The 11,098-nt window shown below is 51.1% G+C and overlaps 2 protein-coding genes across 2 annotated transcripts; both read left to right on the top strand.

Moving 5' to 3' along the window:
• The first annotated feature begins 264 nt into the window (after nucleotides 1-264).
• Nucleotides 265-3,226, top strand: LOC119357991. The gene is made up of 2 exons (XM_037624733.1): nucleotides 265-279; nucleotides 1,149-3,226. The coding sequence occupies exons 1-2, from the start codon at nucleotides 265-267 to the stop codon at nucleotides 3,015-3,017; spliced, it is 1,884 nt and encodes a 627-aa protein (XP_037480630.1). The 3' UTR covers nucleotides 3,018-3,226.
• A 2,092-nt stretch (nucleotides 3,227-5,318) lies between these two features.
• Nucleotides 5,319-7,560, top strand: LOC119359665 (VAN3-binding protein-like). Its single transcript, XM_037625780.1, has 7 exons — nucleotides 5,319-5,641; nucleotides 5,736-5,816; nucleotides 5,917-5,979; nucleotides 6,217-6,589; nucleotides 6,686-6,868; nucleotides 6,949-7,059; nucleotides 7,142-7,560. The coding sequence occupies exons 1-7, from the start codon at nucleotides 5,432-5,434 to the stop codon at nucleotides 7,333-7,335; spliced, it is 1,215 nt and encodes a 404-aa protein (XP_037481677.1). The 5' UTR covers nucleotides 5,319-5,431; the 3' UTR covers nucleotides 7,336-7,560.
• Nucleotides 7,561-11,098: the final 3,538 nt, after the last annotated feature.

Below are 11,098 nucleotides of genomic sequence, written 5' to 3'. Positions count from 1 at the left end.
TCTGCGTGAGGAGGTCTTGATGGTCTTCTCCGCAAGGAGGTCTTGAATCCAAAGGGATCTTCTCCGAAGAGGGGCCGCGGTCTCTCTGGTGGAGTAGATCCGATGTGGATGAGCAAAGCTATATCTCAAATGAGCTAAACCAATGATAACCCTAAAACATGGTAGGAGGAGAGTACATATAGTCTAGGAGGCTAAAGGGTACATGGGCTTCAGCCCTTTACTATGCGCAGACAGACAGGGCCGGACGTCCGGGGGTCGGGCCGGATGTCCGGGCTGCCGGTGCTTCTCTTCTGTCCTCTGGATAGGCGGTGTCCGGATATCCGGGCGGAAGGCCGGATTTCCGGGCGGGGGCGGGATGTCCGGGCCGGACGCCGGATGTCCGGGCCCTGTAGACTTGGCCGCTGGCTCCTTGCTGCTGTAGACGCTTCTAGGGGCCGGTTGTCCGGGGCCTGGGAGTTGTTCTTGACTTCTTCCGTTGGTTCTCTCCATCCGTGAACTTGGCGGCTTGTTCGTCTTCACGTGCATCTTCGGGAGGGTCCTCTTGGTACCTAATCGTGCACAACATCTCGGACTTAGGTAGTAGCCATGTCTCGATAGGATCATATGTAATATCACTAAGGAGAGAAGTCACCTCGGTCTCGAGAGCTCTAGCTCTAGCTCGAGTCATGGGTCCTCTTAGCACTTCGTGAGACGATGATAGGTCCATGGGAATGACCGTAGGATGCTCCACATCACAATCCGCTTTGACATAGATTTTGTTACAACCAACTTCATTCGCTAGTAGGAGGCCATCTCGTAGTCCTCTAGCCTCTGTCGTCGACGCGTCTTCCACAAAGGGTATATCACTGCAGAAAGCAGCGACAAAGAAACCGGCTTCATCACGCAGCACTGCTCCAGTACCCCCTGTACCAGTGTCCTGATGAAATGCTGCATCGACATTAAGTTTGATGACGCCCTCAGGCGGCTGGGACCAACCATGTCTTTTAATTTTAGTTTGCTTCAACCTTACCTGTTCATGGGCCGGCCATCTGGTGGTAAAGCCGAATCTTCGTGGGCTAGATCGGCCGCTCAGGCCCAACTTTCCAGTCCATCTCGCACAGAGTGGCGATGGGGGAAATTGAAGGTAAGGAAAATCTCAACTCCGACAGGTCCAAAACCCAAAGCCCCAGCCAGCCATGCCGACCGGCTTGGCCACCCCCTTCCCCTACCCCAAACCCCCGCAATCCCCTCGCCTCCTCCACCGCAGCCGCCGCTGCTCCGGCCACCGCCTCCTCCTCGCCACCTCCTCCCCCTTCCGCCCAGACCCCACACCCCTCGCCTGCCCCAGGCGCAAGCGCAGCTCCGTCGCCGCCATCCATGCCTCCTCCGACCCCGCCCTCTATTCCTTCCCCTCCTCCCCGACCCCGCCTCCGCGCCCGCGCCCGTCCCCTCTGGAGCCCCCCTCCACCGTAGCCCGCGCCGGCCGCAGCAAGAAGAAGCCCGGCGGCGGCCGCATCGAGGGCGGCGGCGACGTGCGGCGCGAGGCCAAGTCCCGGGCCAAGCGCCGCAGCCGCCGCCTCTCGGAGAACGCCTTCTACCGCCGGAAGCGCCGCGCCGCCTCGGGCCAGGCCGACACCTTCACCGACGAGGAGCTCGAGATGATCGGCCTCGGCTACGACCGCTCCGTCCGCTTCATGGACGGGCCCGACGACCCGCGCCTCCGCCACCCGCACGACTGGTACAGGTTCGGCGCCTTCGGGCCCTACTCCTGGCGCGGTATCGTCGTGGGGCCGCCCATCCGCGGCCGCTTCTCCGACGACCGCGTCTCCCTCATGTCCGAGGTGGCCGACCACGACGAATGGGACCGCAACGAGCAGTTCGAGATGTCCAACCAATTTTCACACCGTCTCAACGAGCTCGATGATGCCGTCGGCTTCCGGTACTACTGGGTCTTCGTGCGGCACCCTAGGTGGCGCCCCGACGAGCCACCATGGCAGCAGTGGACGCTCTCGGCCGAGGTCGCCGTCCAGGCCAGCAAGGACCAGCGGCTGGATAAGTGGAGCCTCATGGGCCGGTTTGGTAACTCGACACGCGAGCTGATCACGCGCTGCGCGGCCTGGACGCGCCCGGACATCCTATATGTCAAGCGTCCGCTGTACCAGTCGAGGTTCGAGCCACAGGAGGAATTCTTCAGTCGGCTCCGCCCGTTGGTTGATCCCTCAACCGAGAACCAGTTCTTGTTTGACCTTGAACAGGATGGCAGGGTCATTCAGACGACCTACTTCGGGGGCCTTTGCAGGATTGTGAAGGCAAGCCCAAAGTCTTATGTGGATGATGTTGTAAATGCATACTCGAAGCTGAGTGAGGCGGATAAGTCATGCTGTCTGGAGTTCTTGCTCACAAACCATCCCATGGAGCTGCTCCACCCATACACCAAGGAGTGGAAAGTCAAGCTAGAGGAGATGGAACTTGGGTGTGATGCGCCTGATGAGAGTGACGATGAGGGTGGTGATGAGATTGGAAGTGAGATCATTGATTGGGTTGAGGATGAGGAGGTTGATGTGATTGATGATACCGAGGATGATGTAGACAACGACTATGAGGATGAGGAAGTGGTTGATGTCAGTGAAGAGGTGGAAGCAGATGAAGTAATAGAAAGTAGTGAGGAGAATGAGGACTACTGGGACGAGCAATGGGATAAAGCGATGAAAAGTAATGATAAAATGGAGAAACTGGTCAAGAACAGGGTTGAGAAATCATATGAGTATAATAAGCGGCAAATGCAACAGCAGAAAGATATGGAATCGCAAATGGGCACTTCCAATACAATGATTATGCAGCAGGAGCAGGCCGAGGAGGATGAGGTGAAGCTGGTACAGCAGGAAAGTGCAAGGAGCAGAAGTGCGCTGGTCAGAGTGAAGCGCGAGCCCCCTCCAGGGCTCTTCCTGAGGGCGGCTGTCCGGCCATTCACTTACAGGAATCTTGTCAAGGAAATTGTTCTGATGAGACACCAAATTATTGATGGAGAGATAGTTTAGCTTCAAATTTTCAGCAACTGGAGAATTGCAGAGACTGCGCAAACAAGGTTCTGAAGAAGCATCTTCCTTGGTTATTTAAAATGTTTAGCTGTATTTAGGGCGTGTTGATCTTCTTTGTAGTTCTGAACCTAGGGAACACACAAGTCATGTAATTCTTCCCCTGCAAAAGTTTATAATGAATTTGAGACTTGAAGCTAATGTTTCTGATATATTGAGTTCTCCCCAATGAAGTTTGAGTATGGCTTAGTTCATGTCTGGGGTTGATTTTTCTTGGTTTGGTTATTATAACAACTGTTACTATCTAATGTGGCTTATGGAGTTATTTCCATGTCACTTGCCCCTCTATATAATCAACAAAAACCAGGCTGATCAACTGAAACTCAGAAGAATAGACAGCCACAACGGCCTACAGCAAGCTGGGCATCAAGGCGATGCTGCTAAACTATAGGCTGACTGTGCTAGGCAGTCTGCTTACACATAAATAAGAAGATTCAGAAATTTCTCAAAAAATCAGCAATCAAGTGTTTTACTGAGCTAAAACAATGGCAGATCTGATCTCAGCTGAATGTGAAGTGTTAGCCATCTAGCAACTTTTCTTTTTCCTGATGAAGACATTCTGAACATGCCCTGAAAATTGTCCATCAACCATTCTCCCTTTCCCAAAAGCTACTAAAAAGCCATGACAAGAACTCCATGCCGACAAATTAACATGATTTTTAGCTTCCCCTCGAAAAATTATGCGGGAGCCTTCAAGAATCCGCAGAGCCAGCTTTACATTTTAAAAAAAGAGTTGTAAAGCTCGACGATCGAACCGATATCCCATGATCGAAAGGGCCCTTGCCATGAGATATAAAAATCCCCCTCAAGTTTTGTCAAAAGGTGAATGATCAGCAGACAGGATTAGAAGGCCTACACATGACGCTAGAATAAACAATGGCTAAGAGGCTTCAGCTGGAATGCTCTTTAGGCGGGCGGCAATAAGCGAAAAAATGATTTAACCTGATGCATGCACCACATCTAAGCTTTAAGCCACCAAATTTGCTTTAAGATGTTGATTATTACACCAACCAGCAATGAGAAACTACTGCCCCTCACTGGAGTCTTACTCACCTTTTGAAGAAGCGATGTTGGGAGTTGCTCAACTATTCCTCACCAATGGCAACTCTGTTTTGGATGACCTGCAAGCACTATTCCTACTGCAAACCATGCTGCAACTTCTTGAGGAGCTGATGGCTAATGATTCAACAGTTAATGATATTCCCTCCTGCTATGTGCCAAAGCTCATTATTCCAAAATGGGAAAGGCTATGGCACTGTAGCTGCAAGCAAGTGGGGGGCATCAGCACCTTCTGCTTGATATGCTGATTTTCTGCTGACCCAGCACACAATCAGTTAAGAGTTCTCAACACTCATTGAATTCAAAACTCAAAGCTATATAACAACATCGACACCATAGTACAGTGATACTTCAGAACTGAAGAATTTCAAGGCTATCTACAGTTCTACATCATGTATATTCCCCCGGTTTCCTGTGAGAATTAGCTCATATATAATATCCTGACTTGCATATTTTGTTGACAGAATTTATGTTACAGGATGAGATACTGAATCCCAGTTCACTGAACATTCCACTAGATTCTCGCGTTCTGCCGCTACGGGATACGACACTGCAGCTCTACGGTCAGTGACCCATACAGTGTACGTCTTTGCTCCAGCATTGCAGTATTGCACGCATGGCAATGATGCTAGGAAAGTTCTGTAGCATCTTCTGGAGGACACCCTCATCCTGCTGCCTTTTCTCAATTTTCTTCTGCAGCAGTGGCAACCCAATCTCCAAACATGGCATGTTCTCCCACAGAAGCCTCTGATTATCAGTAGAATAGATGGGACCATTGGACCCAGGAAAACCTAAGTACCCCCTCTTTGCAGCATGGTTCCAATTTTTAAATCGGTTCAAGTATGAAATCCAGCACCAAAGTGCGTACTAAGACTCCCCGAATGTTTAAGGACGGTTATGCCGATGTTTTTTTTTACGATAAAGGCTCCGAGGTCCCCCATTTTGATTCCATCTTCTTTGTGTGCAGCTAAAGCATGAATGGGTGAAGCTAATGATTTACCCCACTCTTATTCCCCCCAAAAGCCCACTAACACGCTTGTTTAATCAGTGTTTTGGGGTATTAAACTCACTGCCCCTCTGTGACACCTGTCTTGTTTAAGTTTTTTTACAGCTAAAAGTTGGACTAAAGTGGTTGGAGCTATCCTAGTGATCTGATGGAGGATCTGGTTCCTGCCAAGGCATTCTATTCGGCTGCAGGTGGGAAGCTGCCTCTGCACAACCACCAGAGATCAAACCATATCTCTGTCCTGTATAAGTCTCTGATCAGTTGCTAACCTCTGGTGGAACTAGCTGTAGGCATGGAGCCGGATCACAGAGGCCTGATGGCGATCGTGCGCGAAGAGCCACCGCCATCGGAGGAGCCGATGGACCTGCTGTCGAGCGCGTGGTGCAGCTCGGCGATCCAAGTTCTTCAGACGGGTCCGAAGGAGGAGGATCGCTCGCTAGCGCTGGTGGAGCACCCTGTCATTGGGCTTGACGATGATAGGAGAGACCTGTCGCAGCTGCAGGTAAGTGTAGGTAACTTCATTGTACTGTAGCAAATAAGTAGCATTTTGTCAGGAGATCACACTCAGGATATGGATGCCCCGGGTGGTTTTGCAGAGGAATGATCGTAGCTTGGTTGTTGACGACAGCGGCTTCGGTGGCACGACGCAACCGCAATGGAAATACGACGATCTGAAGGTACAAAGTTGATGCGGCCATGTGATGTTCATGGTGTATGTGCAAGCTTTGGTATAGCCTGATGGTGTTAACTGTGTGCTTTTTGGCGGTGTTTTTTCAGTCATGGATATGGCTGCAGAAGGCCATTCACCCGGAGCTGGACTACGACAACAAGAAGAAATGGGTGAGTGAAAGGATTTAGGAGCCGGCAGGTTTAATTAGCACGATTTGCTCTTTGCAAAAACGAAACGTGATCGTGATGCAAATGGAACGAATCGTGCAGTAGAAGAAGCCAGATGGCAAATGGTTTGTTGATTGATTTCCAATTAACGCGCGGATCGAGGATATTTAAATGGCACGCGATATGTTTCCATGATTTTGCTGGATCTTAAATATTTGAACCTGGTACGTGTGGACGCAGCTCCCGCGCAAGATGTCGGCGCCGTGGAGCGGCATCTCGCTCAAGAAGTGGGTCAAGGAGCGGAAGCAGAAGCGCAAGGAGGAGGCGCGGCTGCACAGGGCCGAGGTCCACGCCGCGGTGTCCGTCGCGGGCGTCGCGGCCGTGCTCGCCGCCATCGCCGCGGAGAACTCCGCGCCCGCGGCGCGCGGCTCGGCGTCGGCGTCGATGAGGGAGACGGCGGTGGCCTCGGCCGCCGCGCTCGTGGCGGCGCAGTGCGCCAAGGTGGCCGAGGCCGCGGGCGCCACGCGGGACCAGGTCGCCGCGGCAGTCAACGCCGCCGTGGCCGCCACCGACGCCAGCAACGTGATCACGCTCACCGCCGCCGCCGCCACCTGTAAGCCCTCTCGACCGGCCGGAGACGTTTTGAGATGTGACATGGTTCCAAAGAATTCAGATCACGAGATCATTTGTTTGCGCGTTGAATTGACAGCACTGCGGGGCGCGGCGGCGCTGCGAGGGAGGCGCGGCGGCAGCGGCGGCCATGGGCAGAGCGAGAGGGCGGACCAGGGTGGCACGGCGCCGTGGCAGGACGACCTGGACTTCGACTTCAACTACGCGAGGTCCAAGGCGGCGCTGGCCAAGGGCGACGAGCTGTTCGTCGCGATGCCTGACGGTAAGCCGGCCGCCGTCGCATCGTGCGTGTCGTGCCATGATCAAACTCTTCTCATCTCATGCATGTTGCCGTCCGTGCAGGCAAGTGGAAGCTGCACACGGTGTCCGCGGCCACGGACAGGAACGGCAAGGTCGTCCTCCGGATCAAGAAGATGAACTTGGTCATGCAGGCCTTCTCCAACACCAAAGAATGTAAGCAAATACCATGAGTTGCATGAGATCGAACACCCTTTCCCTTTTCTTAGTTCTTTCAACACGTTTGGTACGTTGGCAGGCGTGGTGGAGGACGTCCGGCCGTGCGCGCCGGAGAAGGCGAGCCGGGAGGGGGACGCGACGTACCCGGTGGAGGTGAGGACGAGCAGGGGCAAGGTGGAGCTCCGCGCCGACGACTACGCCGTGTACAAGAGGTGGGTCACCACCGTGACGCACATGCTCACCTCCTCCACCGCCATCACCATGCGCAATTAACCATCGATCGATCCCGCCACGGCCGACCGATCGAATCCAATCCACTTACGTACCTGCGCGACCGGAAGTAACAAATGGGTCGTACGTGTACACGTGTTCGATTTCAGATCTCCCGCTTCTGGTTTTAATCCCCACCCAGATTGATGTGTAACTAAATTTAGCCTCTTGATGTGGTGACTTTGTCAATTTCAAAATTTGTTGGCTTAGTCTTTAGGAGGTGCTTCACGGAATAGAGTGTGGATGGGTACCTATCTCTACTTCTAACTAGTATAACGCCCGTGCGTTGCCACGGGTTCTTTAAAATTTATAATCAGTATCTTTCATTTATCATCCCCTCATATTGGATGATTATGGGGTGCTCTAATTAGAAACACAACAATCAAATATTAGGAAATTTCACCGAACGAACAACAACGAATAATACGATATCTATCAAACAAATAAAATGAGGTCATATTTTTGGTCCGTCATGCACTTCTGTTGAAAAGTGCCTATCCCTTTTAGAATCAACCCACTGTTTGCTCGCACGCAAAAAAATACATCTCTAAAGTGGGGAACCGATCGGTGCCAAAAAGAACTCAAACTCCTATCCAATCTCGACTTCGTGCTCTTCCACTTCCATTGATAAAGATGGGACGTCAAGGGTTTCATCATGATGACCTCGAGCAGCCGCCGACATCCCTCCCCACATCTACCCCTACCCCCTGCTGCCGCTTGCACTGTCCTTGCTCCTCGAGGGAGCTAGGGACACAATGTTCTCTAGGATGGGCATGACCAGATCCACGAGGAGGCCACATTCTTCCATGGGAACCCAATCAAGCACACCACCCTCCGCAACCATCCAATCCCGGCCTAACAAAGTCAAGACCCGCCATCGATCCACAAATCAGGCTTGCCGCATCCAGGTTCACTGCAAGTCCGCGACAAGTCTGTAGTCGACATCTTGACTTTGGCTATCCCCACGGAAGAATCATCGGATCCTGCTTACTTTTACCATCACTTCGTCTCTTCCCAAGGCAGCGACACCACCCAGCCAATCACCACCACCGCTTGCGGCTTGCCTACATAAAATCATGAGAAATCCCCACGGCGGTGCTGTAAGATCACCTTGGCGACCTCGACAGTGACCGACTGGTCTAAGATCTAAGCTAGCCGCTCTTTGTAGAAACCAATAGAACTAGGCATGTGACTCAGATTTGTTCTTTGGTGTGCATGCGTTTCTTGCTGCCCACCAGCTCTTGTCTACAACTCGCCTATCTCTGTACCAGCTCTTGGTCTACAACTCGCCTATCTCCATGCTCGAGACGATCAAGCTCGATGCGCAAGCCGCATACGTCTGCTAGAGCTATATCCAGGCCCTATGATTTTTGGATCACTGGCACTATGGGTGCCAGGACCGGAGTCGCCCTCATCCACCAAGTGGATCAAGGAGGCCCACCACCTAGACTCTACATCGCAACATTTTGTGTTTTCCTATAAAAAGTAAAGAACCTTCTCTAATAAACGTAAATATAACCTTTTGGTTTTATAGTCTCAACTTTCCTACACTCCAATACCAGAAGGATTTCTTGGTTTTATTTAATGACCTTCTTGAATGTCATTCACTTAGAAAGGTAGTAATACAATCTATGATATTAAGGCAAATTATTAGTCATATTAAAATGCAAAAGGCCCTATAGGAGTCAAAGCATGACTTTTATGGTTATACTGTAGTTTGCAAGATCTGAGATTTATGCAAGTGTACAATTAGAGAAGAGCCAATTAAATAGATTTTCACATTCAGAATAGTACGATTAGCAGTAGCACTTCAATTTTTTCATGTTTGATCAGCTTGCTAGGTGGTTATCACTAAGCATGTTGAAACGATGAGCATAACCTAACTTAGTTCAGTACGTGTTGCTGCAAATTAGTTCAGTACGTACGAAGCTGTTGCTAATTTCAATGCCTGGCTGTTGCAAGTTTCTAATGAAAAAGTACTTCAGGTCAAAGGTCAGGGAATATACACTTTTGTTATCATGGTTGTTTCCTTATAGTGAACAACTTTGATCACCACTTCAGCAGCTACTATCTATAAGAAGACATTAGCTAAGTAGATACAGGCAAAGAAAGCATGTAAGCAAAACCAGAATTAAAAACATCCTTCTCAATGGAGCTCGTGCAGTTCGGAAGACCCTAATCATCGATGAGGGACCCCTCCGATGGTAGCACGGCGTGACAATTGCCGTCAATGACGACACCCAAAGTACCTTGCATAATCCATCGATCCAGTTCGGAACAATCAAGCACATACCTTGCAAAGTGATGTGGATCTGAAGCAGAGGTGGGAAGGTAAAGGCTCAGGTGAGGTGAGGTGGAATGAGACGTTGATATAGACGTGCACGCATGAGAATAAGGCGGTGCCCAGGATGGATCTCCATCGGAGGAGGACGGATCCGCTAGGGAGGAGGTCGCTGTAGTACCTGCCATCTGTGCGATGGATCACGGGGCTGGCAGGCAGGGGGAGGGGATAGGAGGGAGCGGGTGGGATAGAGCGTAGATGGCGGGTGCCCCCGACGACGGCTGGGAAGGATGGTGGAGGAGGTGGATGAGGATGGCGGCGGCGGCGTCTGCAGTTGCGCCTCGTCCGCAGCCGTGCTGGTGGTGGTCGATGCGAGAGCCGGATGGCGTCGGCCAGAATCAGGCAGGGGCGACAAAGATTTAGAGGAGAGAGAGAATGGAGGCGATGAGCGATGGGAGGAAGGGCCACCAGCGATTGGGGTGGCCTCAGATCCGCCCTTCGTGGCCGCCTATTTCATGGGACGAACACCCGTGCTCACCGTCGGGCTCGCCTTCGGCCGCTGCCTCGCCGACATTCACGACGTAGAGCCCCTTCCTCCGATCCCATTTGCCAGGGAGGCAGCGCCATCCTTCATTGTAGAGAACGAGTCCACACTGAGATCCCAACCAGATCGTGATTGCGCCTCCCCAAACCGCAGCGGCACATCCCACTCCATCAACGACCAACCTATATGAGGCGGAGGGTCAGTGTAGGACGCGAGCGCCGTCACCATGGACGTGGGGGACGCCGTAGGTGGGAAGGAGGCGGCGACGGCGTCTGTGTCAGGAAGATCGCACGACGGTGGCGGCATTTACTCGAGGGGGTCGAGAGGAGCTGCGTTTGGTGCCGGGTGGGTTCTTTGGTGCGTGCGTGGGGCTGGAGATTGTGATAGGTGATCAGGTGAGGGCGTGCCATACCTGGATCGATAGCCTTACCATACCTGGTGGTAATTTATATTTATTACCATATTCGATATTTCCCGAGTTATGGCCTTACCATACCTGGATTGATAGCCTTTGGGGTAATTTAAATTTATTACCATATAATTACCATATTCAAAATTTCCTGAGTTATGACCTTACCATACCTGGATTGATTTATTACTATGCGTGGATTAATTATGATTTATTACTATATGATTTATTACTATACGTGGATAGCCTTACCATACCTAGTGGTAATTTAAATTTATTACCATATTCGATATTTCCCGAGTTATGGCCTTACCATACCTGGATTGATAGCCTTTGGGGTAATTTAAATTTATTACCATATTCGATATTTCCCGATTTATGGCCTTACCATACCTGGATTGATAGCCTTTGGGGTAATTTAAATTTATTACCATATTCAAAATTTCCTGAGTTATGACCTTACCATACCTGGATTGATTTATTACTATACGTGGATTAATTATGATTTATTACTATATGATTTATTACTATA

This window comes from Triticum dicoccoides, chromosome 2A (genome assembly GCF_002162155.2).
Source record: "Triticum dicoccoides isolate Atlit2015 ecotype Zavitan chromosome 2A, WEW_v2.0, whole genome shotgun sequence".
In the NCBI taxonomy this organism is placed as follows: domain Eukaryota; kingdom Viridiplantae; phylum Streptophyta; class Magnoliopsida; order Poales; family Poaceae; genus Triticum; species Triticum dicoccoides.
The sequence above is the reverse complement of the archived record's forward strand: the minus strand, read 5'-3'. Positions and strand labels throughout refer to the sequence as shown.